Source organism: Carcharhinus amblyrhynchos, chromosome 30 (genome assembly GCF_965287045.1).
Source record: "Carcharhinus amblyrhynchos chromosome 30, sCarAmb.v2.hapA, whole genome shotgun sequence".
In the NCBI taxonomy this organism is placed as follows: domain Eukaryota; kingdom Metazoa; phylum Chordata; class Chondrichthyes; order Carcharhiniformes; family Carcharhinidae; genus Carcharhinus; species Carcharhinus amblyrhynchos.
The window spans coordinates 33,303,779-33,330,944 of record NC_137353.1 but is presented as its reverse complement, the minus strand read 5'-3'; the positions used below and the strand labels follow the sequence as shown (position 1 = coordinate 33,330,944).

General features: G+C 40.4%; 1 protein-coding gene across 7 annotated transcripts in view; it reads left to right on the top strand.

The window, feature by feature from the left end:
* Window positions 1–703: 703 nt before the first annotated feature.
* The window catches only part of LOC145360241 (eukaryotic translation initiation factor 4 gamma 3-like), a 338,012-nt gene continuing 311,549 nt past the window's right edge, over window positions 704–27,166 (top strand). For all 7 annotated transcript variants that reach the window (XM_080215311.1, XM_080215316.1, XM_080215315.1 and 4 more), the window contains exons 1-2: window positions 704–854; window positions 974–1,041. In XM_080215311.1, the coding sequence (XP_080071437.1) occupies window positions 980–1,041 (62 nt within the window). In that variant the 5' untranslated portion in view covers window positions 704–854; window positions 974–979. The remainder of the gene's footprint in view (window positions 855–973; window positions 1,042–27,166) is intronic.

The window sequence follows — 27,166 nt, the reverse complement described above, 5'->3', positions numbered from 1 at the left end:
CCTCCAGTTTGCATTGGCTAGAACATTGCAAAAGGCTAAGGACGGACATGAGAACAGGAGAGCAGCATGGTGTGTTAAAGTGGCAAGTGATGGGAAGGGCTGGGTCCTACTTGTGGTTCCGTGTTATTATTTTCCTATTACTATTAACATTTTAATAAATGTCACTCTGGATTTAAGATCCACTCCAGGACTTGAACTCCAAAACCATGAGTGCTGCTGCAGTACAGTACTGGGGCAGTGTTGCACTGCCGGAGATGCCATCTTTCAGATGAGAGGTCCCATCTTTCGGGTGAGGGGCATGTTCGGCCTGCTCGGGGGAATGTGAACGATTCCACTTCACTATTTTGAAGAAGATTAGGGGACTTAGCGCCGTTGTCCCAAACAATATCTATCCCTCAATCAACATCACAACTTGCACGTTGCCCTTTGTGAGAGTTTTTAACATTGCAAATGGAGTTACTGTGAAAATCCCCTAATTTAAGGCACTGTGTGTGTGTGTGTGTGTGTGTGTATGTGTTAAGTGTGACAGGGAGCTGTGTGCTTGCCCCAAACACCACTCCGCCTCCGGGAGGGGAGACCCTGCTGGGGAGGTTCCGGAAAGAGCCGAAGGGGAGAGCGCCGAGGCTCTCCGGAAGTTGCCGAGCAACCGGCGTCGAAGTTTTCCGGAGGTTGCCGAAGGCCGCCGGGCGTCCGTCTTCTCGGACTGAGAGCGGCTTGGTTCGCCATGTTGGTTTGTGTGTAAAAAAATCGCTTGCATCCGTCCCAAAGCTTGACTCTTTCACTCAAAGGACGAGCCCCGCTGCTAGTTCACACTCTGGGCCATCTACCAATGCTATTATTTTTGTGATTTGCAGGTAAACTCACGTGGGAAACGTCCTTCTGAGGGAGGACACCCTGAGGTACATCTCTCTGTCTCTCTCTCTATACAACAAAAAATCCGCCTGCTTTTTCCTCTTTTTTTTGTCTTCCTCAGCCTGAAATGAGCTTACCACAGAAAGCCAAACCACAGCCTGTAATAAGAGGACTACAACAGCCTGCTTCGTATCCTTCACTTTTTGGGAAACATTCAATTGATCGATATATGTGTATATATATATATAAAGAAAATCCAAAAAATATATAGTAACTTTGAGGGGATATTCTTAAACCTTATCTTTTTAAATTATTGTTGGTTCAATTTTCTTCAGGGTTTGGGTGGGTAACGTTGTCACTTGTAGGTTACTCGGGGTTAGGAGTAAAATCTTTTTAAGATCTGTTGGGTTTCTGGGCACTTGTTGCAAGTGTGGATGGGTTCAAGGTTTTTTTTTAATTGAAGCCTCTCTTTTTTTTTAAAAAAAGAAGAAATTGGATTTATTGTTCAGTGTTTCTGAAAGAAATTGCTTTGTGTTGGGGTTGGACTTAGAGGATGGTGACTGAAATGTGGAGAGAGAAAGGTTGGGGGGGGTGAAATAAGCTCTTAACGACGAACAGGGAGTAATCTTGTTTCGATTTTTCTTTATTTTTGAAACTACCCCCCTCCCCCCTGCCTCCCCCAACCCCCAATTTTAAAAGGGCTAGTAACACATCTAGAAACATCTATCTTCATTTCAGGGTGTGAGACACAAGTCACAGGCTCTTGTACTTTTTTTTGGAAGGAGACAAAACCCAATAGGAAAGGGAATCTGGTGTGATTGAAGACTTTCTGTTTCAGAGTGGGTTTGCTCTCTTTATTTTTCTGTTCATACGTTTTTTGTGTGTGACTTTTTTTTATAAAAAGAAATTGAAATATTTTTCTTGTCAAGATTTTTTTGCTCTCACAATCTCTTGGAAGATTGTTTTTAAAAAAAGAGCTTGGTGGGAGTAGGTTAGGGACTGTGTGCATGTGTGTGACACGTCTCCAGAAAATGCCGGTTACAGACAGACACTAACTCCACTGCAGTAGTACAGAGTCTGCAGCTCTCCATTAAAATCTGCAGGCCCCCAGGTCTAATTTAGACCTAGTGCTTTACACAGATTGATGTTTTTTTTACCTTTTTTTTCCAAAAGAAAATTCTTGACAAATGGAGAACCATGGACACAGTTACTTGTTTTGTGCAGCGACATACAGCGAGTTTACAGTATGGAGCATATTTGATATTCCGGCTCAGATTGTACCTCTGGCCTCTCCCTGAATTCGGGATGTGGAGCTTGGCCGTTTTCATCGCTTATTTTTTTAACCTGTGTAAACGGGTGCATTTTTTTAACACTTCCGGGCATGAAACAAAAGCCCTGTTACAAAATGGAGAGATGGTTGTACCACTGGGGTGAAGTCCAGTCAGATAGCTAGTGGGTAGTGAGGGCCTCTTCGAGTTGTTCATGTTTAATTTGAAATGTGGTACAATCTCGTTTCATGGTGCATCTTTTCACATTGTATTGATTATAGAAGACCATACAGTTATAGAAGAAAGTACTTGTTTTTATTGGCAGTGAAGTTCTGGGGGAGGGGGGAGGCAAAGAGAGAAAGGAATGTTGCTTTGTAAAATGCAATGTGATTTGAAACAAAATGGTGTGTATTAGCCTAGTTACATTTTAAATTGTAAGATTTGATTTGTGAAGGGGCTTGATGTTCAGCCAAAGACATGGCTATTAGGAAATGATTCAGTGATTTGCTGTGATATTGAATAAATCATTGTGCTAATGGGGATAATGAATGGAAATGTTAGTGTGGTTTGGTTTTAAATGCCAATTTTTGTCAGGATGCACAGGGATGTTTGTTTATGATGTTCTGTTGGTTTGAATGAACTTTTGAATGTTAAATTGCCCGTAGCATGTTGTGGTAAATAATGTTGTATTAATTTAAAAATGTGAAATAAGAGTAAAGGAGAACAATTGTTCTTGTCTCATTTTAGAATGAGTTACATGTGTGGTTTTTAGATGCTTTACTGTAATATAGTTTACAGGTCTTAATAAAATAGCTTCCTTAAGCTTGCTCAGTTAAGTGGCAATTTATGAAAAGCTTTATTTTGTTGCATCAAGTTCAAGGCTGTAGTTTTAGGCCTTGGTTTGGGATGTGGTTTCTCGGCCAGATAACTGCTCTCCCAATCCCACAGCTGATGTTGGGCATGCTCAGAAACCCAACAGTCGTTTCCTGCTAAATAATGATTCGGGAGCGCAGTAAAGCATTTCAACCTTGCTAGATAGTGTGCCACCTCTTAACAGTCATAAAGCATGCAGACGCATATCTGATGCAGACTTCCGAGTAAATAATGTACTTGGTGCTGACTGATGTGCCACACAGGTACCTTTTTTTAATCTGGTATATTTAAATCTTGAGAAGCGTTAAATGAAAAATTGGTAAAGTCATATTTAGCTTTATTTGGTATGTTTGGTTATGCTTGCACATGGTGTTAAGGCTGTCGCACGATTTCTGTATTAAAGTAATCAGATTTTAGCTCAAATTTTTTCATACATTCAGTTAGTAATTGGTGTTAGGAAAAAGTATTCTCGTGTGTGATTTGAATGCATTCAGAGTTTTAATTTGTGTGCATATGTGTAATTTTTTTTGTACATGCAGTTCTGTTCACTTGCCCACACCCTAATGTGAATGCAGCCTGCAGTCACTGGCTTGAATTGAGTTTTCTGCTGGTCCCTAGGAGTAAAACATTAATGCCAAACATTTTTAAATTTCCATATTCTTATTTTAAAATGTCTGGTACCAGTTTTACTAACTGCTGAGTAATATTTTTATTTTGTTCCACAACTGAAATTAAATACGCTTTTGGGTGGTTGGGTGATGGAAGCTCTCTTTAAGCAGTTTCATTTTTGAAGGTTAAGACCAGCGTTGCAGCAAAGAAGCCAAAGCTGTGTTAGTGTAAGTGTTCCATACTGATGCATTGTTTAATCCTTTGATCACAAAACACATCTGTGTAATGACAATTTGGCAAAATATAGAAATAATCCAGGGTGGGGAAGTTAATAGAAGACAGAGGAGGGCAGTTACAAATATTGAACTCTTCTGCTGTATGATTTCAGTTGAGCTACTGAAGGGTCTTCGTTTGTAATAGTTCAAGTTCTTGACATTTATAATAAAACTGTTAAATGTTTTTGTGGCTTTTGGCTTGCATTTTTTTACTGCAGTCTTCAAATTGGACCAGAGTGCCTATGGAGACTGATTTGGTCTCGCTTGATAGTACTTCTCAGTGTGTATGAATTCCCCTTTTCTTTCATGTATCTCTACCCTTAGTTTGCATTGCAAAGGGACCTCTGTTTCTAAATGAAAAGAAAGGTTATGTGTTTCCAAGCCTCTGGATTTGTTGTCTTTTAAAAAGCATTTGTTGTCTTTTAAAAAGCATTTTGACAGTTACATGGGGAAGATGGGTTTTGAGAGATATGGGCCAAATGCAGGCAATTGGGATTAGCTTAGGGGTTTAAAAAAAAGGGCGGCATGGACAAGTTGGGCCAAAGGGCCCGTTTCCTTGCTGTAAACCTCTTTGACTGTACGGAGGAACAAGGCCCTTGCGTCCATGAGCTAATTGTGAATGATTACATCAACGTTATGATCCTAATAGAAACCTGGTTGAGGGTCGATGACATCTTCCCCTTACCTGGCTAGCCTTTTCACCTTTTTGCCCTGCTGGGACTGGTGGTGGTGTTCCACCAAATCACACCCTGGTTTGACCCCAATCCACTGGCACTTTCTCTTGTTTTGAATATCTCCCCTTGCTCCACCCCCCTGCTTAAAATCCTTGCTCTCTGCCAACCACTCAGGCATCATAAATTTTCTCATGGAGGAAACTTTGCTCTTCTCTTGCCTTGGCTTCTGCACCAAGTGGCTTCACTGATGATTTTGACTCCTCATGCTATGTCTTTCCTGAGTTTGCTGCCTTCCTATCCTCCCATAATCTCTCTCCGCATAAACACCTCAACCCATATTCATGGCCAAGCCTTAACTTTGCCATCTCACGTGGTCTTGCTTTTCTCAGTGGCAATTACAGAAAAGGCAGTCTCTGATCAATTAATTATATCATTCTGTAAGAAAAGGGATAACCAGATATATCTGTAAGAAAAGGGATAACCAGCCGTGGTTATGGAAGGAAATAAAGGAGAGTATTAAATTAAAAGCCGATGCGTACAGAGCGGCTAAAAATAGTGGGGAATTAGAAGATTGGGAAAGATTTAAAAAACAACAAAGAATGACGAAGAAAGCAATAAAGAAAGGAAAGATAGAGTATGAAGCTAAACTAGCTCTAAATATAAAAAATGATAGTAAAAGTTTTTACAAATATATAAAGAAAAAGAGACTAGCTAGAGTGAATGTTGGACCCTTGGAGGACGAGAGGGGGGATTTAGTGGTGGGTAACGAGGAAATTGCTGAGACTTTAAATAAGTTTTTTGTCGGTCTTCATGGAGGAGGACACAAATAGCTTACTGAGTATTAAAGATAGAGGGATGGTAGGAGATGTCGTCCTTAATACAATTACTGTCACTAGAGAGGTAGTGCTTGATAGACTAACAGGACTGAAGGTAGACAAGTCCCCGGGACCGGATGGAATGCATCCCAGGGTTCTGAAAGAAATGGCGGAAGTGATAGCAGATGCTTTAGTAATTATTTATCAAAATTCGCTGGACTCTGGGGAAGTGCCAGAGGATTGGAAAACAGCTAATGTTATGCCGCTCTTTAAAAAATGTAGCAGACAAAAGGCAGGGAATTGTAGGCCGGTTAGCTTAACGTCCGTAGTTGGAAAAATGCTAGAGTCCATAATCAAAGAAGAAATAGCAAGACACCTAGAAAAGAACGGTTTGATCAAGCAGACGCAGCACGGATTCGTGAAGGGGAAGTCGTGTTTAATGAATTTATTGGATTTCTAAGAAGATGTGACTAGTGTGGTAGACAGAGGGGAGCCGGTGGACGTGGTGTTTTTAGGTTACCAGAAGGCGTTCGATAAGGTGCCTCACAAAAGGTTGCTGCAGAAGGTTAGGAATGTTGGTCTTTATAGCGAGGGGGATAGAATATAAAAGCAGGGAAGTCTTGCAGCAGCTGCACAGGGCACTGGTGAGGCCGCAACTGGAGTACTGTGTGCAGTTTTGGTCCCCTTATTTGTGAAGGGATATATTGGCCTTGGAGGGTGTACAGAGAAGGTTCACCAGGCTGATACCGGAGATGAGGGAGTTAGCTTACGAAGAGAGATTGAATAGACTGGGCCTGTACTCGTTAGAGTTTAGAAGGCTGTGGGGGGATCTTATAAAGACTTACAAGATAATGAAGGGGCTAGATAGGGTAGAGGTAGAGAGATTCTTCCCGCTTAGAAAGGAAAAACAGAGCTAGAGGGCGCAGCCTCAAAATAAGAGGTGGGGGGGTGGGGGTGGACAGTTTAGGATGGAGTTGAGGAGGAACTTCTTCACTCAAAGGGTGGTGAATCTCTGGAATTCTGTGCCCATTGAAGTGGTGGAGGCTACCTCATTGAATAAATTTAAGTCACGGGTAGATAGATTCCTGATAGACAAGGGAATTAAGGGTTATGGGGAGAAAGCAGGAAAGTGGAACTGATCCAATCAGCCGTGGTCTTGTTGGGTGGGCTCGAGGGGCTGGATGGCCTACTCCTGCTCCTATTTCTTATGTTCTTATGTTCATTCTTCATCCACATCTTCCAGCCTCACTTCCTTCTGTGTCACCCTGAGAAGAAAGTGCTCCCAATTCACTTACAGTAGCATTTGCAAGATCTGTGGTAACCTTGACCCACATTCAGCGTGGCATTTCTGCAGTTACCTATCTGCCCAACCAGATCCTTACTGTTTAACTTTGCCATCATCCTCAATAAAGTTATTACTTTCTCGTCCTGGCCATTCCCCTAGTAGGAAATGACATGTGACTATGACAAAGGTATATGTTCCTTCTTGGTGACAGTCTTTGACAGTGTTGACCACACCATTCCCCTGCAATCAACTGTCATCAAGCAGGATGGGACTCATATATCTGGTTACCCACCTAGTCGTAGCCAGAGGATCCCTTGAAATGGCTTTTCTTCGTGTTTCTGGACTGACATCTCTGGTGTTTGAGGATTCTGGGTCTGCACTCAATGAAATTTAGAAGGATGAGCTAAGACCGGGGCTATTCAGGCAATGTTATGGAGCTGAAAACAGGCCAGTTTAGTGATAGCATGAGTATGTGGTCAGAAGCTTCAGACTATTCATCAGGGAAAGGAATGGAGTTTGCTGCTTGGGAACTGAGTTTATAGTGGGGTCAAAAAATACGCTTCAATCTTCTAAATGTATGGTTGAAGATGATTTCCATCCATGCAGTATGAGGTGCCAGACTAGCAATCTGTCAGTTTAAAGGTAATGGAGATGCCAAGAGAGATGTGATGAGATAGAGTTGGATGTCATCCGCATGTGCAAAAAACCTACAGCATTGAAACTTAAAAGAATACTGAAAGGCCTGGATAGATTGGATATGGAGAAGATGTTTACATTAGTAGGCGAGCCTAGGATCTGTGGGCACAACCTCAGATTGAAAGGACAACCCTTTAGCACTGAGATGAGGGAGTTTTCCTTAGGAGGTGAATCTGTGGAACTCATTGTCACTGAAGGCTGTGGGGGCCAGGTCATTGAATATATTTAAGACAGAGGTTTTTGATTGATAAGGGGATCAAAGGTGGTGTGGTTGAGGTGATTGAATGGCAGAGTGGACTTGATAGACCTAATAACTATTAGGTCTGTTATGGTCTTTTGAGGATCCAATCTTGGCTCACTCTTATTCTTTAGGTACGTGCTGCTCCACAGTAATTCCATCTGAAAATGCTGTCAGGTTTTTTTGCACATGCTAATGACACCTAACTCTATCTCATCATATCTCTTTTGGTATCTCCACTGCCTTTAAACTGACATTGCTAGTCTGACACCTCATACTGCATAGATGAAAATCATCTCCAATTATATATTTGAAAGATTGAAGCATGTCTTTGGACTCCGCCGTAAACTGAGTTCTCCAAGCAGCAGACTCCATTCCTGATGAATAGCCCGAGGCTCATGACCGCATCCACACTGTCAATAAATTGATCTGTTTCCATCTCCATAACATCACCTGAATTCCCCTGCCTTAGCTCATCGTCTCATTCCTTTGTTACTTGTGGATTTGGTCTTTTCAAAGCATTCCTGTTTGGACTCCCATGGTGGCACATTGGTTAGCACTGCTATCTCACAGCGCCAGGGACCCAGGTTCAATTCGTGGCTTGGGTTGCTGTCTGTGCTTAGTCTGAAAGTTCTCGCCGTGCCAGTGTGGGTTTCCTCCCACAGGCCAAATGACGTTCTGGTTAGGTATATTGGCCATTCTAAATTCTCCCTCAGTATGCCCGAACAGGCGCTGGAGTGTGGAGACTAGGGGATTTTCACAGTAATTTCACTGCAGTGTTAATGTAAGCCTGCTTGTGACACTAATAAATAAACTTTAAAAAAAACTACCCATCATAAACTTGGTGTGATCCATGCAACTAATGCCCAAGGCCCAACAAACGCTGAGTCTCCCTGTCACCTGTTTGTTTGCTGGCTACCATTGACTCCCAGTTAAAAAAATGCCTTGATTTTTAAAATTCTCATTCTCCATAACCTCAAGCTCCTGATCTTTGTTATCATTTTCAGCTGTTCTGCCCTCAAATTTACGTTCCTTCAATTCAGACCTTATGAGCATCATTGATCTCAATGTATCATCATTTTTAGCTGCTAGATCCTAAGCTCTGATATCCTTTGCTAAATCTTTTCACTTCTCCTTAAAATCCTATCTCTTTGAGTAAGCTTGTTTATCTGTTCTAATATCACCTTGTGTGGAATGTTTTGTTACATTACAAGTCCCTTTTAAATTAAAGTTGTTGATATGTGGTTCAGTTTGCAGTGTCCAACTCAATGTTGTTTCCTTGGAGCCTTACTCATGATGTGTTGGTTGAGCTTGGGGATATGTTGTGTAGATTGGAAAAGCTTAATGCCAAAAAGTGCAAAATCTGGAGAAGTTTAATTTCAAAATGTATGCAGAGTTTCCATAGTTTTGTTGTTGAAGATTAGGTATGGATTGTCACATATTCAAAATGTGATGTTGTGCATTACTATCCAGAATTTGAAATACCTAGTTTCTCCTTTTTATTCTTGTTTACATTTGTTTTGGTTCAATTATGATGTTACATAAGAATTATTATGATAGCAATACCAAGTTTCAGTTTTATGCAGACTGGTTTTATTTAAAAGCACCAGTTCAGTTTAAAGTTAACATTAATTTATTTATCTCAGCCAGTCTTTCCCCACTTTGAAGCAAGTGACTCTTGTGCTTTGACAAATGATGGAAGTCTTCCATATCTTGCCCTGTTCCTTGTGTGTGAACTTGCACTGTATTGGCTAGCCGTTTTCTGCAAAAAGCATCACAGGCAAGCCTGATGCATGGGATGAATGAGACTTAATCAAGTCTTTTGCTCTTTCCCCCAGTTGTTGCACCACAGCTGCTGTGGTAGGTTAAACATGAATGAGAGATTGAACTTGAGAGCATTAGGCTTATTTGGCTCCATGATCCTACAGAGTGTGCCTTTATCTGCTCCATTAAGGGGGAGCTCATAATTTTGCATATTTATTTCTATCTGTAGGCCACATGTACCAAAAAGCTGTTTCCTGACTTCCATTGATTCAGAGTTTATGATGCTGCTGTAGATTGGGAGTATATGTTCTAGTGGTACTTGACCAAAGTACGAGTACACATTTAATATTTTAAAAAAAGCTTGTCTATGAAACTACACATGCAGTAGCCATGTGTAATGAGTTTAGTTTAATGTGCAAAGATGTATTAGATAGAATTGTAATCAGTGCAGTGAACTTTTTTTTGCTGTTAATTTTTTTTACTATATATAAGTTCAGTGCTGCATTCCCAATTGGTGATTAGTTAGCATGATCCCTATGTTGTGTTATATTGCTGAATATTTGTTTCTTTGATCAACAAAGGGGTTGGTAATTAGAGAACACAGATTCAAGATGATTGGCAAAGGAGCAGAGGGGATTTGAGAATTTTTCAAAGTTATAAACTGGACTGGCAATGGAAGCAGATTCAGCAGTTATGGACTTAAGTTTTTTAAAGTTTATTTATCAGTGTCACAAGTAGGCTTTCATTAACATTGCAGTGAAGTTACTGTGAAAATCCCCTAGTCGCCACACTCCGGCATCTGTTTGAGTATGCTGAGGGAAAACTTTAGCATGGCCAATGCACCTGACCAGCATGTCCTTCGGACTGTGGGAGGAAACCGGAGCACCCAGAAGAAACCCACGCTACGCATGGAGAATGTGCAGACTCTGCGCACACAGTGACCCAAGCCGGGAATCAAATGCGCGTCCCTGGCGCTGAAGCAGCAGTGCTAATCACTGTGCCACCGTGCCAAGATTTCGGTCTTGATCCAGCAGTGTGTTCTCTTGTTTAAAAAAACTGGTAATACTTCTGATTTCCAGCACTGAATTTCCATCTATTGATATCGCACAAGATGAAAATTCTGATACTAATTTCATTCTACAAATGGAACTGGTAGTGAAACACCTATTTAGCGGGGAAAATTGAATCAGTTAAGATGTTTTATTTTTTAATCTTTGGCAGTTGATGCAACAGAATTATATTGTCCACAAATGTTAGAAAGAGAATAAAACAAGGAATCTAGAAATTGTAGTAGAGAAGACTGTTGTTGAACATTAGTTTGGCACGTATATTTCCATGTGAATGTAAACCAAATGTATTAAGTGCTTGCCCACTACCTTTCAGGGAAAAAATAATTGCCAAGCAAGTGTCAAAGTTTTGTTTGACCTATTGCAATATAGAATAGATTGTGAGTTTTGACTAAGGAGAACATTTTTAAAAATAAAAGGGTTAGAATTGAAGTGAAAGGTTTAATTTTCTTATTTGACCTATTTCTTTACCTATTTGAAATATGATATAAATTTGAATGCAAATTCAATTTAATTAGAAGGCAGCGATTGTACCTAATGATAAATCGGTTCGGGTGAAAATGCTAATAAATTGCATTGTACTTTTTGGTGGGAGAACTGTGCATCAAAGTATCAATACGTTTGACTGTTGATGAATGACGTATTTTTGGGGCACCTTTCTATTGAGCTGGTTACTAAAATTTGCAGCATAAAAATTTTTGAGACAAAATCTTTTATTGTTGTTTGTGAGCAGTGCTGCTGTATTGTGTATTTGTGGTCTAGTAAATAAAATTATATGTTTGAAAGCTCACCAGGAAGTGATCTATGAAGTTTGTGCAAACCAAGCATATTACCTAATACCCATTTAGAAGCACTTCCCCACCCACAATATTCTGATTTTGTCCCATAGATATTGTATTGCACCTTTGGAGATGGGTGGGAAGAATGGTATTGTGTATCTATATTCAGCTGAAGATTGGACTATGCGATCAGCAGTTACCAGTTATTTTTTTTCATGGGATTTGGGCATTCTGGCTATGCTGGCATTTATTGTCCATCCTTTATTACCCTTGAGAAGATGGTGGTGAGCTACGTTGGACTGTTGCAGTCCATTTGGTATACGTGCACCCAAAGTGCTGTTAAGAAGGATTTTGACCCCGCAACATTGAATGAGGTGTGGTCTTGTCCCAAGTCAGGATGCTGTGTGACTTGGAGGGGAATTTGCTGGTGTTCCATGCATCTGCTACCCTTATGCTTCAAATTGGTAAAGTTTGTAGATTTGAAAGGTGCTGTCCAAAGGAGTCTTTGTGAGTAGCTGCAGTGAATCTTGGAGATGGTACACACTGTGCATCGGTGGTGGAAGGGGTGAATGTTGAAGGTTGTGGATTGAGTGCCAATCAAAGGGCAGCTTTGTCCTGGATAGTGATGAACTTCTTGAGTGTTCTTGGAAATGCACTCATCCACTTGTGCATTGTAGATGGTAGACAGGCTTTAGTTTTCAGAAGGTGAGTTATTCACTGCAGATCCTCTGACCTGCTCTTGTAGCCATTTACGTTGCTGGTCTAGTTAAGTTTCTATTCAATGGTAACCCCCGGATGTTGATTGTACTTGGTAGAACTGTTCCAGAGTACATAGTTCCTTACTCAGTCATTATTCTAGACCAACCAAGAGGTGAGGAGTTCCATGTGATGGGCCTCCATTGTACATTTTGAATTACCAAGGAGAGAATATTTTGAGTAAAAAGCTGTTTTTTTTTTCTTCCTCAGCTGTGGTTCCCCATTAAGAGTGAAATACTAAATTTGTGCCAGATACTTTTTCTTTTTTTGTGTGGGAAATTTCCTGATATTTTCTTTGCCATTGTGCTGATTTATATACTGGAGATTGATATGATGAGGGGCTATCCTTAAATAATTAATCATTGAATTATACCAATTGTGCTCCTTGGCTTGCCTTGTATATCCGAGCACTTGACTACAAAGAACAACCCAGCACGGGAAACAGGCCCTTCGGCCCAACGAGCCCGCGCCGCCTAGTATGGGAAGAACATAGAACGTAGAACATTACAGCGCAGAACAGGCCCTTCGGCCCACGATGTTGCGCTGACCAATTAAAAAGCAATGACCCTCTAACCTAAACCAATCCCTTTCCATCCATAAACCTATCCACGGATCTCTTAAACGCCCCCAAACTAGGCTCATTTACAACTGCAGCAGGCAGGGCATTCCAATCCCTCACCACCCTCTGGGTAAAGAACCTACCTCTGACATCCGTCCTATAACTACCACCCCTTAATTTAAAGCTATGCCCCCTCGTGCTAGCTTTCTCCATCCGAGGAAAAAGGCTATCACTGTGCACCCTATCTAAACCTCTAATCGTCTTATATGTTTCAATAAGGTCCCCTCTTAGCTGCCTTCTTTCTAACGAAAACAACCTCAAATCCCTCAGTCTCTCCTCATAGGACCTCCCCTCCATACCAGGCAACATCCTGGTAAACCTCCCCTGCACCCTCTCCAATGCCTCCACATCCTTCCTATAATGTGGGGACCAGAACTGCACACAATACTCCAAGTGCGGCCGCACCAGAGTTTTGTACAGTTGCAACATGACGCTGCGGCTCCTAAATTCAACCCCCCTACCAATAAACGCCAAGACACCGTATGCCTTCCTAACAACCGTATCTACTTGATTCCCAACTTTCAGGGATCTATGTACACATACACCTAGATCCCTCTGTTCATCAACACTATTCAGAGTCCTACCATTAGCCCTATACTCTAGTATGGGAAGAGACCTAATTATGTTTGTCTTTGAGGAACAGACTGCCCTTCCTAGTTATTAATTGGAGATGTGTGGTGTTTTCCAGAATACATCTTAATGGTCAGTCTTTGCTCAATGGAATGCTGCCATCTGAGTTGAAGTTCAACTCTCGAGTTGAGTGCATAACCTAGAGACTAACAGTTCATTGCAGTTGAGAGGGAGTTTTGCCTTCCCAGAGGTGTCATCTCTTGAGTCAAAAACACTCAGGTGGATGTAAAAGATCCTTAAGCACTTTTTCAAAGAGCAAATGAGTTTATCTTGTGTCATGACTAACTTACCTTTCAATCAGCATCACTTGCAGATGAAGTAACATCATTGATGTTTATGGTATTTTGCATTGTGCAAACTGGCTGACATCAAATTAGTTACAACGTTTCTGAAGTAACTTATTGGTGGTTAGGGACATTAGGAATGTGCAAAGTGCTATATGGGTGCGGAATAAATTTTCTTTCTTGTATGCCATACAAAGGGGAGGCAATGGCCGAGTGGTATTATCGCTTGACTATTAATCCAGAAACCCAGGTAACGTTCTGGGGACCTGTGTTCAAATCCCGCCATGGCAGCTGGTGGAATTTGAATTCAGTAAAAAAAATCTGGAATTAAGTCTACTGATAACCATGAAACCATTGACGATTGCCGGAAAAATGCATCTGGTTCACTAATTTCCTTTCGGGAAGGAAACCTGCTGTCCTTACCTGGTCGTGCCTACAGGTGACTCCTGAACCACAGCAATATGGTTGACTCTCAACTGTCCTCTGAAATGGCCCAACAAGCCACTCGGTTGTACTGCAGCAATTCAAGAAGGCAGTTAACCACCACCTTCTCAAGGGCAGTTAGGGATGGGCAATAAATTCTGGCCAGCCAACGATGCCCATGTTCCAGAATGAATGAAAAAAGATAAAGTTGAATGTCATTTAAAATATCATGAGGAAAATAACCTTCACTGATCAGAATGATCAGGCAATCAATAATTTAGTTTTCCCTTCAAGTTGAAAATGTCTCTAAACAATAATTAAACCCAATGTTTTATCCTAAGACTGAATACTTACAGAAGTAGACCCAAAGTAAGTGGAAAAACTTTTTGCATCATGGGTAAAACAATCATTATTCTTGATCAATACGTTATTGACAGTTGCCAAAATGTACCCTTGTGTTAAAATTTCCATTTTTAAATCCAAAATATAAGGGTTATATTCTGTGTGTGAGGTTGAATAAATTATGGTTCTTTAGGAAAATTTAGACCATTGACTAATGGATTGTGTAGCCTTGTGTGTAGCCTTGTATGCAGCCAGATCAGTTTCCCCATCCAATCCTTATGTCCTTAGATTCAGATGTCTCTTGTCTTTAAAAACAGCTATCAATTTTTTGTGCTCTTGTTTATTTGATGCTGGCTGTAGTATTAGCCTGCCTAAGGGCAGCTGCTTTGCTCATCCTCCACACCTCATGTTCTTGCTCTTTTCTCTTCAGTTGCTCGTTGGAGCAACCAATTTTCAATTTCAAGTTGCTGAACATTACTCTCTTTTGCCATTTTGGTCCGCGTGTCTCAAAACCTCTTTCAAGCGTCTTCTTCAGTAAGTTCCCCTGCCTTGTAGTATGGCCAATCCAACCTTGATGATATTCAATAATGAGCTTTCCTCCTGTACTACGTTCAGAGCCTTTTGTCTTCTCTCCAGCCAACCTGCTCCATCCTCCTCCAGATTTCACAGATCAATTAACTTGGGGAAATTGAAGTTGATTTTAGTATGGTGTGGGTTGTTTTATTTAGAACGTTGTGGATTGTCTCTGCTGCTGTGGTGAAATTTGGCACAGCTGTCAAATGCGAGCAGCGTTTTCAGAGCAGCTTGTTGGATGTCAGTTGGCCTGAAGCCGCCTCATTGAGGTAGAATCTATTTATAAAAAGGAAATCAGTAATATTTTAGCAGGAAAACATCTCCAGGAAGAACTGAGTAATTGTAATGTTGATATACCATAGCTGGACAGGTATGTTCTTCGTGTGTTTGGAGAGTGCATTCTTTTCCATTGCTAGTCTGGCTCTGATTTCTTTCATAGTAACCATTTTCTGATAAGATACTTCCCAGGTACTTAAATTGTGGTCTGACAGGCAACAGTTTATTTTAACTTTTGCTTTCCCACCATTATTTCAACTTTCAGGATTTTAATAATTTTTTTTACATTTTCATTCTGTAAGCTTTCACGATTTTATTCATTCTGTTCATTGTAAATGTATTGAAAACAAAACAGTGAGCTAAGATGCGCGACTTTTTAAAAATTCATTTGTGGTATCTGGACACTGTCAGCTAGATTAGCATTTATTGCCCATCTTTAATTACCCTTGAGAAAGTGGTGGAAAGCTGCTTTCTTGAACCACTGCAGTTCCTGAGGTGTACGTACACCCACAGTGCTGTTAAAGGAGGAGATCCAGAGTTTTGACCCAATGACAGAGAAGGAATGGCAATATATTTCCAGATCAGGATAGAGAGTGACGTGGAGGGGATGGTGTTCCCTGGTATTTGCTGCTCTTGACCTTCTAGATGGTAGTGGTAATGGTACTGACTGGACAAGAGAGACGGAGTGTGGACAGCAGTACAAAGAATTGGAAGACCTACAAAGAGAAAAGACAAATAGACAATGTTTATGAGAAAACAGAAGAACTGGTAGTCGAGGTGATGTGCTGCTTATAGAACCTGAGGAAATAAAGAATAAATGATGAAAATATATCAAAGATCTATATGACGAAGATGGCAAGATAATAGAACAAGAACCAGAGAAAGAAGAAGGCATTTTCTAGGGTGATTTTAGGATTGAATCACCTGGAGTTTGAAACATTTAGAGCTATAAAAGAACCGAAGGCAGGAAAGGTAGAAGGATGTGATTGAATCCCTGTAGAAATGATAGAAAGCAACAAGAGAATTGATTACCATGTAGTTTACATGTATAAAATCATGAAAGGCATACATAGGATGAACACCAAAGACCGGCAATTGGGACTAGCTGGGAGGGCACCATGGTCAGCATGGAGTGGTTGGGCTAAACGGCTTGTTTGCATGTTGTATTACTCTGTGACAATGTATAAGGAGATGTATGCTAAGAGAGAATGACCAGAAGCCTTTTTGATAAATACAGTTCTTCACTGGAGATAAAGATAAATACAACAAAATGAGGTGCACAGCACCGTAACTTTGATCACAAATGCAACCAGAGTTATAGCTTGGAAGGCAAAGTGTGCTATTACATTGGCTGTAATCAATTTTGTGTTGAAAACGATAAAAGCAAAATCATGCTGGAATTAAAACAAAAACAAAGTGCTGCAAATCTTAGCAGGTTTCTCATCATCTGTGGAGAGGATATAGAGCCAATGTTTTGAGTCAGGTGACCCCATCTCTGATGAAGGGTCGTCCTGAATTAGAATGTTGGCACCATTTTCTCTCCAAGATGTTGTTAGAGCTGCTGAGATTTTCTAGCATTTTCTGATTTGGTTTTGAAAGGATTTGTGGAGCCAGAGAGGCTGTAATGTGTTAGCAGTGCATAGTGAAAATGTTTTTGACCTGATGAACTGAAACAAAAGTTCCGGCAAGTGCTGGACGTGGTTTCTTGGAGAAATGGAAGAACATTTATAGCTCTGCGTGGGTCAGACTTCTACAATCAGAACAATATTTCGTAAAACAACTGTATGTAATTGGGCAAATGTCTCATCATTTGACAGAAATGTTTGCAATTATTTATTCCTACCCCAACTGGCAATTTTTGATTTATTATTGTCACATGTATTAATTTACAGTGAAAAGTATTGTTTGTTGTGTGCTATACAGACAAAGCATACCATTCATAGAGAAGGAAACAAGACAGTGCAGAATGTACTGTCACAGTCGTACCTAGGGTGTAGAGAAAGCAGGGTCGGTCTATTCAAAAGTCTGATGGTGGCAGGGGAGAAACTGTTCTTGAGTTAGTTGGTACGTGACCTCAGACTTTTGTAATTTTTTCACAACGGAAGATGGTGAAAGAGAAAACGTCCGGGTCTGTGGGGTCCTTAATTATGCTGGCTGCTATGCCGAAGCAGCAGGAAGTGTAGACAGTCAATGGATGGGAGGCTGGTTAGCGTGATGGATTGGGCTACATTCACAATCTTTGTAGTTTCTCGTGGTCTTGGGCAGAGCAGGAGCTCTGTGATAGAAGCAGAAAGAATGCTTTATATGGTGCATCTGTAAAGGTTGGTGAGACTTGTAGCTGACATGCCAAATTTCCTTAGTCTTTTGAGAAAGTAGAGGCATTTGTGGGCTTTCTTAACTATAGTGTCAGCATGGTGGGGGGGGGGGGGGGGGGGGGGCGGAATCAAGACAAGTTGTTGATGATCTGGAGACCCAAAAACTTGAAGCTTTCGACCATTTCTATTTTGTCCCCATTGAGGGGCATAGATAGGGGCGTGTTCTCCTTTATGCTTCCTGAAGTTAATGAGAATCTCCTTTGTTTTGTTGACATTGAGGGAGAGATTATTGTCATCGCACTAATTGACCAGATTCTCTTTCATTCCTGTACCCTGTCTCTTCATTGTTTTGAGATCCAACCCACTGTGGTGGTGTCATCGGCAAACTTGAAAATCAAGTTTGAGGGGAATTGGCTACACATTCATTGGTGTATAAGGAGTATAGTAGAGGACTGAGAATACAGCCTTGTGGGGCACCTGTGTTGAGGATGATGGTGGATGAGTTGTTGCCTATCCTTACAGTTTGTGGTCTGAGACGTAGGGATGAGATGCAGAGGGAGGTGGCGAGACCCAGGCCATGGAGTTTGGAGATGAGTTTCTTCCCTGATGAGCTCAATGCGTTCTATGCCCGTTTTGAGCAAGAGGTCAGCGACAGCATGCCCTCCACCCTGGAAGCCTCAGATAAATCTATATCTAGATAAATCTATATCTGAGGTGACCGTTGCAGATGTCAGAGCTGATGTTCCTTGGTGTATATTTTCCACTTTTTTAATGTTGATTTTTCTTTTCAGGCAAGGTCCAAACTAACCAGCACAACAAATTGAAAGGGACTGAGTGTGGTTGAAACATTTTTCAGTAGTTCTGCCACAAGCACTCATGTGAATCCTGAGCCTTGAACCATTTCTGCCATATCCAGACGTGTTAGGTGCAGACAGTAAAATGAAGTAAATGGAGAGATGTAGTTTGATGTCATGAAATCAGCTGGGGTTTGTTTGAACTGAGAGACTGACTGTTGCAGATCTTGGGATTTGACTTCTATCCTGGAAGATGCAATAGTATTATACTGGATCTTTCCTTGCTTGGTTGTAAGTGGTTTTGCTGGTAATGTTGATGGTTTGATTGGCTTTGTGGACCAAATATCAAGACCGTGACCTAATATCCATTTATAACGTGAACCTACAATTAGCCTGAGGAATTGTATAGTTATCTCTTTATTGTGAGGAAGGGAGGAGTTGTAAATTGACTTAGATTGTTCGGTAAAACAATTCAAGCGTAGTTTAGTGCTGCTTGATTACCAAAGAATGTTGTTAAAGAGTAACAAGAATGCTTTTGATTGTTCCTCAATCAAGCAGATGCAGCTGACTATTTTAGAGCTATTCAATAGCTTTTGACTTTATACATTTTTCTAATTTAGCCACTAGTTTCAGGGATTGAGCATTGGTATTGCAATATGAAGATTACTGCAATTACAGAAGTTTCCTATTGAACAGTATAAATAACTTAGCCACAACTGTAATTTTCAGGTGCATGAATTTAACAATGGTGACTCTGGTATGCAATCTACGGCGCTTACTGTTTGGTTACCTTTTATTCACCTTAGATACTATGTTAATGTTTTAGAAATATCTTCAGTTGCACTACATTTTTACCCATTGTGTTGTGTAAAAGGTCTATTCATTATAATGTTGATGTTCAGTAGATCCCTGAGCTGCAGCAGTTTGTTTTGGGGGAGTATCTAATTTCCCACTACCCTTTGTGCGCAGATATATGTTCTGGTATCACTGCTCAATAGCCTAGCTTCAGTTTTGGTATCATGCCCTTGGTTCTGGACTCCTGCAACAGAGGAAATAGTTTCTGTCTATCAGAGGAGTTCATAGAATCAAAAATCTTCAAACCTCAGTCAGATTATCTTATTTTCCATAATCAGGAAAATGCAGGCTTTGCAACCTGTTCCCAATATTTGTCCCCTTCAGCCTCATCAATGTTACACTTCCACTAAGGCCAGTGTATCTTTCCAGGTATGTGGTGCCCAAAACTGAACGCAAGACTTTAGATGCGGCCTGATCATAGCTCTGTATAGCTATAACATAACTTCACTCGTTTTGTATTCTTGAAATAAAGGCAATCATTCCATTAGCCTTCAACATTTTGTTTTGAATTCCGCTTATTAGCAATTTCTCGACTAAAGAAATCTAAATTTCACTGCTACTCCACTGTTCTAAGTAGTCTGGCCATTTAGAACATTCTCATTTTATCTCACACTTTCACACATTGAACACATCAGTCACAGTTTTGCTATTAAATCAATCAATATCTTGTTGCAACTTTTCACGTTTGTTGACATGATTTACTGTAATAGCTAATTGATATCAACAGCAAACCAGGTAAAGGTGGCAGATTTCCTATCCTAATGGGTTCTTACGACAATGGACAATGGTTTCGTGGTCATCGTTAGATTGTTATTGAATTTAAATTTCACCATCTGATATGATGGATTTGAAGCTCGGATCCCCAGAGCCATTCCCATGGGTATCTGGATTACTAGTCCAATGACAATACCATTTGCCGCTGCCATCCCGACAGTAGTGAAATGCTGATATCAAGTGTTGATTCCTGGGTGACACCACAAGTCACATCCCACCAATTTGAATACATACCCATCATCCATACTTTGTTCTATTTCCTATATAATTTCCCATCCAGACGAAAAGGTTGCTTCCAATTCCACTTGCTCTCACCTTTGTTAATAGTCTGTGCAGGGCTTTGCCTAATGCCTTCTCGAAGTCTGTGCGTAAGCACTCCCTCAAACTGTTATTTCCTCAAATATTTGATGTAACTTGCCTATTACAATCCATTCTGGCGCTCCCTGGTTAACCTGTATTTGCCCTCAGGTTCAGCTTTAAGGCTGCATACAGCTTCTGTTCTTTAAAAAAATATATTTCCCAATCTTTGTCTGCAGCCCAGCTAGGCAAAGGTAATGTGTGGCTTAGAGAACTGATGTGCTATCTTCTAGATCTTTAACTGTATCCTGTCAACTACTAAGAGGTAGATTGGGGAGCTTAAGAATGCTTTGTCATATTGATCCCTCCTGCGTTTGTGAACACCTGGCTTCTATTTGATGTCCTCATTTAATTAAATTAACAATTGAGCGGTTATCCCATCATACTGTGCTCCAGCTTTTATGAAGGTGCAGTTGTGGTCCAAGTGTCACAACTAGGCTATTAAATCAACAACTTTTATGATGAGTTTAAACTTGATCTTGTCAGTTTGTGAAATTGGATTCAATAAAAGGCTTCAAAACAAAATGATCACTGGAACTAATTCAAAAGCAAAGTAGTGTAGCTGCTGGAAATCTGAAATAAAAACAGAAAATGGTGAAAGTAAGAGATCTGACAGCATCTATGGAGAGAGAATTGAGTTAATGTTACAACTTGACAAAATGTTATCAGCTTGAAATATTAACTCTGCTTTTTACAGATGCAGACTTACCTGTGGAGTATTTCCAGAATTTTCTGAGAACAGATTGTTGTAAAATGCATTTGGTTTACATAGGTTCTTCGAAGAAGACATCATGCCACCACTTTAGGTTTGGCCACACATGACACCAACCCCACAACATATGATTGATTCTTTATGCTTTCTGAAGTGGCCTGCCTTTGTAAAGAAAGGATGGGCAAGGCTATACAGCATTGTCAGTTTAGTGCACGCAAAAAAGCACGACCTGTTGTAATGCAAACACTGATCTATTCTCTTCCAAAGAGTATATTTCTGTTCTGCGTTTAGTTTTTATGGTAGCTAGTTACTGGGATATTTTAAGTGGAAGCATGTGAGCTTTGAGATTTCTTCTTTCCTTTTACTTGCCATTCGGACAAGAGATGAGTATACAAGAGGGTGGCATCATGGCACAGTGGTTAGTATTGTTGCCTCAGCGCCAGGGACCTGGGTTCAGTTCTGGCCTTGGGGTGGGGGGACTGTCTGTGGAGTTCTCCCCGTGTCTGTGTGGGTTTCCTCCGGGTACTCTGGTTTCCCCCCTCAGTCCAAAGATGTGTGGGTTAGCTGGATTGGCCATGCCAAATTGTCCCTTAGTGTCAGGAGATTAGCAGGGTAAATAAGTGGGGTTATGAGGATAGGGTGGAATTGTTGTCAGTGTAGAAGGAGAATGATGTCCTTCTGCACTGTGAAATTCTATGTTTCTATGAATGTTTCTGAGTTCCCCATCAAAGTCCAAAAGAAGTGGCCATTTGTTCAAATTGGTTGGCAGAAACCACCTCCCCCCCCACCAGCTTGTAAAATGTTTGTAAGATTGCATGTGCAAGAGGGCTGCATAATGATCACTTTTCTCAACCTGTCGGGTATGTTTATGAAGATTAAAATGCTATCCATTGATTTTGTATCTATCTCCCTGGAAGCTTTAACTGATAACTGCTGAAAACGGATCTGGAAGTTCCGAAGAGAAACAGACAAGTGAAAAGAAAATTCTTTTGAATTCAGATGTGAGAATCTGGCTGCATAAAATTATTGCAATTTTTTGCAATATGTCTTTCATTCAGTTTGATCATATTCCTAGGTGAATGCAGTGAGTACAGATGCATGTATTAATGTAAAATTCTAATTTAAAAGGATCCCAAAATTGACACATTTTGTGCTCATTTCAGAAAATACTTTTAAACATCAGAAACTTTGAGTATTGTGCACTAACTTTATCTGATTTAACTTATGTATGTACTCAAACTTGCTTAAAAAGTTTTCACCTAAACTGTGTGTGGTATAATAACTTGGCTTTTTTCTGCTTATCATAAAAATCAAAGGCATGTTTGATGGACTTTTTCCAGTTTGTATCGCAACGGTACTGGTGGATTGCAGAAAGCATTAAGTATTGCCTTTATAGAAGGCTGCTTTTTGCAGTGAGCTCATAACTTTGGGAATATTGTGAATTGTCATGCATTATATTTGTAATTCTTATGTACCAGCCAGTAAAACTGACAGCTTGTCAGTTGATTATTTTGACTTGAGTATGTGCTTGAATTCCTTAAGATGCACGTTGAGTATGTTGACGGGTGCCTGGTGAGACTCTTGCCCTCATTGTGCACTGGTCAAATTAAGCTTGATTGGATTCATACTGATTGAATTAATCAAGTCACCATCTCTCTCTCTCTCCTCGTGCTGTGATACTGCTGTCTATTATCAGCACTGTGTTTTCTTTTAATTTTCCAGCAATTTTTTTCCCTCTGTGTTTGTGTTTGGCCAAGATTTTGGTGACTCAATGTATGGCAGGTTTTGACTGAATTTTGGTGTAATTGGTTTAGACCAGGCTTCAATGAAAATGCAAAAGGAACTAGGCCTCTTTAAAAAGTACCAGATGTTTTCATTCGTGTGCAACCAACGCCCCGTTATTGTTGCGCTCGCCCATATAAAATCCATTGGAATTTGAGTGATATCCCTGTACAACATTTGGATGCTGTGATGATAGTGTCGTAATACAGTCTAAAACTTCAAGAATCTAATGTGTTTGTTGTACTAGCCATGCATTTAATGTAGTAAACAGAATGTAATCATGCAACAGCTAGTGAGATTTCAGTGTTTGCTTGTGAATTTGGTGCAGTGTTCAGTTGGACAGGTGCTACTTGGTGTTTAGTTTGTGGTCATAGCTGCTTTAGGAGATTTTAAAAAAGTTTTAATTTCATTTGTGTTAAAAAGGGAAAATCAGATTTTTCCTTGGCAATAATGTGTAAATTATCAGCTGTTATCCTTGGTGACGCTCTGTACAAATTTGTGGTATTTGATTTTATAGCTATGTTTGGAGGTGCTGTCAGAATCTTATAAATTGGTTTTGATGTTTTTGGAAAGAATTCCAATTTTTCTCCATTTACTTAATGGTTCCATAGTTTTAATGCTTCAACTTTGATTTGGACCAAAAATAAAGACTAATTTAAAATGCTTAAAACTGTCCATCATCTGTTGGAATTGATTTTTTTGAGCAACCACTTGTAACAAGTTTGAGCTAGAAAACTATGCATAGTCATAGCTTGCAACCTGTTCGAGGATAGTGTGTCCCCTCCGTTTCTGGAATGATTAGAAGTTTGGATACTGTAGGGATTGTGGCTGTCAAAAGCGTAAATCTTTTGGGGCATTGTAATGGCTAGATGAATTTCAGTGGAGAAAACGGACCTCGAAAATGTGTTTGTTCTAATTGTTGTATGCGACTCCCAGTCGATTATTGAGACTCCCCACTTATGCACTATGTTAAATTTGATTGAATTTAGCATGTCTGAATTGATCAAATTGCTGATTTTGAACTGCAACTAACTTATTCATAGGATATGGGCATTACTGACAAGTCCGCATTTATTGCACATCCCTAATTGTCCTTGAACGTGGCATTGAGCAACCTTCTTGAACCACTGCAATCCTTGTGATATAGGAACATTCAGATTATTGTTAGGAGGGAAATTCCAGGATTTTTGCCTAGTGATGGTGAAGAAACACCAGCATGTTTCTAGGTTTGAATGTTGTGGGACTTGGGGAACTTGCAAACATGGTGTTCCCATGTTCCTGATGCCCTTGTATTTTTAGATGATAGAGATTGAGGGTTTGCAAGGTTCTTTTGAAGCCTTGATGAGTTAATGCAGCAAATTTTGTTGGTGGTACACACCAGAATCAGTTTGCTGGTGACTGAGGGAGTATGTATTTAAGGTGGTGGATGGGATGCCAATCAAGTTTTGTCCTGGATGGATGTAAATAATATGATGTGTACATAAAGCAAACTGACCTTGTGATGGTTGTACTGAAAGGGACACTGATACCATTTCCACAAACTCTTGGAGTTTCAGTCACCAGACATTTGGGGAAATGTCATCCAATCACTTTGCTTAGGCTCAGTTGCTAGTTGAAAAAGATATTCAGACGGTTTGACACTTCAGGGAAGGATAGCAACTTTTGGTGGCGAGGGTAAAAACAAAAATAAGAAGGGTGTGTAGAGTGGAGGAGAGAAGATGGGTGGTTATCTGAAGGGTGGAGAGAGACTGGAAGGAAAGTTCAGAACAAGAACAGCCAGAGCAATCTGCCTGAGATTTGAAGCCCCAGTTCCTGTAGGGAAATTGAGGATTCTGGGTATCAGCAGACAAAAGATAGCTGATTCAGTCCCACTCCAGAGATGGTACGTGCTTTAGGCTGACACAGCACTGAGGGAGTTAATTTTTAAGTAATGGATGGACTGCTTTGACCTGGTTATGACCTCCTTGAGTGCTGTTGGAGCTGTACTTATCTGGGCAAATGGAGAATGGAGAGTATTTCATCATCCTCCTGATTTGCTGAGAGGCCAGGTATTTCGCAGTTCACCTTCTGACATGTCAGGAGATGAGTTGCCGAATACCTGGCCTCTCAGCAACTCTTGTAGCCAGTGTACTTGATTAGCTCTGTAGAATTTCATTGTTGACTTCCAGGATGTTTATGCTAGGTTGAGATGTGGGTTTGAAGGTGGTAATTGCCATCATCAAAAGCACTTAATGCAACCACTGGGTGAATCACAAATGTTTTACATACAGTATATACTTGTCAAGTGTATTACTGTCCTCATGTAAGAAATACGGCAGCTTATTTTGCAAACAGCAATGTGAAAATGACCAATTAATTTTTTGATATTTTGATTGAGGAGTAACTATTGGCCAAGATTCAGGGGATAACTTCCCTGTTGCCCTTCATAGTTTTAATTCTTTTCTGGAATGTGAGTGTCAAATGTTTCTCATCCCTCATTGCCTTGAACAAAGGATGGACTTCCGCAGGATGTTTACCTGCAGCTGAGCAGGCAGGTGGGACCTCACTTTAATGTTTCATCTGAAAGAGGGCACCTTTAACTATGCAGTGCTCCATCAGTGCTGCACAAGAAAGTCAGCCTGTATTCTGTGGTTAAGCCCTGGAATGGGGCTGAGTCACAGCTGACTGTCTGAAATGGGAGGTGGTTACAATCCCTCCTGTTGGTCATTTCGTTGGTGCTTTTATGACGTGAATGTTACTTTCCATGAGGCACCCTAAACCTGAATGTTGTTCAGGACTTGCTGCAAGTGAGCACAGCCTTCACTATTGAGGAGTGTGAATGGAACTTGGTATTGCAATCATCAGGGAACATCCCCATTTCTGGTCTGATGAGGGGGGGAATGTCATGATGAAGCAACTGAGGATGGTTGGGTCAGGGGCACGTTGATACTTTGTCTCAAAAATCCATTTTGATAATGCATAAGATTTAGAATTCATTACGGGATTGTTGAGTCCAGGTTGCTATCGAGTCCTTGGACGTGCATTTGCATGACTTCTGACCTCAGCAGTACCAGCCATCAAGTAAAAATCAACAATCTAATGGGAATGGAGAAAATTGGGAATGTCTTTATCTTTGCTATTACCAAATTGAAGCAGAATTAGATGGCTGAGAATAGCTGACTTTGTCTACAGTTGACCTTAAAAATTAGGTGCGAGGCCACACATTAAGAGACAAGAGCAGAAAAAGTTTTTGGGGAGGAAAAAAATCTGGAGATCAAGAGTTTTACAAGTTGAAATATCCCAAAATTGACAATATTGGATTTTCCATTTTGTGGGATTTGCAGTCAAAGGTGCTTCTTCTGGAGGTAGAAAATGAAAACTTGGCATCTCTCTTTGTGTGTGCTTGCAGCGAGAATAGCTGGGCTGCCTTATCCTTTCAACTGATAAACATTGAGTTTATGGTTGCAATGGTGAGGAAGGCTGCTTGTAGTAGGAGAAAATTATTTAAATTGCCAAATATATATAACATAGGTTGTTAGTTTGAGTTTTGGTTCTTTGGAGTGTGAAGTGTCCTTAACAACATACATCAATGCTGTAAGAATCCTGCTTTTGTACTGTACATTTATATCATAGTTTTACTGTTCAAACTTAATGGGGTTTGTGTCTGTTACCATATTCCCTAATGTTCTGACTGCTGCCTGCCTTGACCGGGAGTTAGAAATGATAGATGAAGAATGTTTCCTTCCATTTTTTCCAACCAGAATGAGAAATGAGAGGGAGGCACTGAACAAAATTTCACAAGTGCAGCTGTAGCTTGCCTCGGGGAGTAACTTCTGTGATATAATTTCATAAAACTATGCAGCAGTTCTGTTAAGACTTGGTTCTTGTTGAGTAGATGTTCTGTTCATTTGATTCTCATTGTAGTGGGGTAAGTTTAGGCCAGAAACCTTTTCTCTTGAATGGTGATTCTGCAAACGTTTCCTTTGTCACCTATATCTTTTGTTTAAAAGCATAATCTCATACCAGTTTATCAACAGCTAGATTTAGCCCTGTAATATGAATCTGCCCAGACTTTTATCGGTTGTTAAATTATTGTATAAATTGACAAGGGTCCCTTCTTAGGGAGACCTGTCCATTCTTATAGTTTAACCTGTTTAATTTTGAAAGTTTGACCTGCTGCACATTGGGACTGTTTGTTTGCGTTTCCGTGCTTTCCATTTTAATGCAGCTACTGATTTGCAAAGTAGTAGTTCATTAAGTGCAACTGATTCCATGTTTTGACCTCTGCAGATTTGTTAAACACTTTGTCCTTCTGCTTTCCATGCTTTTCCTCCCAGATCACCATCTGATTTTTTTTTCTCCTGCTCCTTTTAGATCACTCTGTAACTTGTATCATTTCTTGCGTCAAAGAGAATGAGCAAAACTGGCAAATATAGGTGAAAGATTATGAAAGTCAGGGACAAGAGAAGACTATCTCTATTGAAACCCAACTCTCCTGAA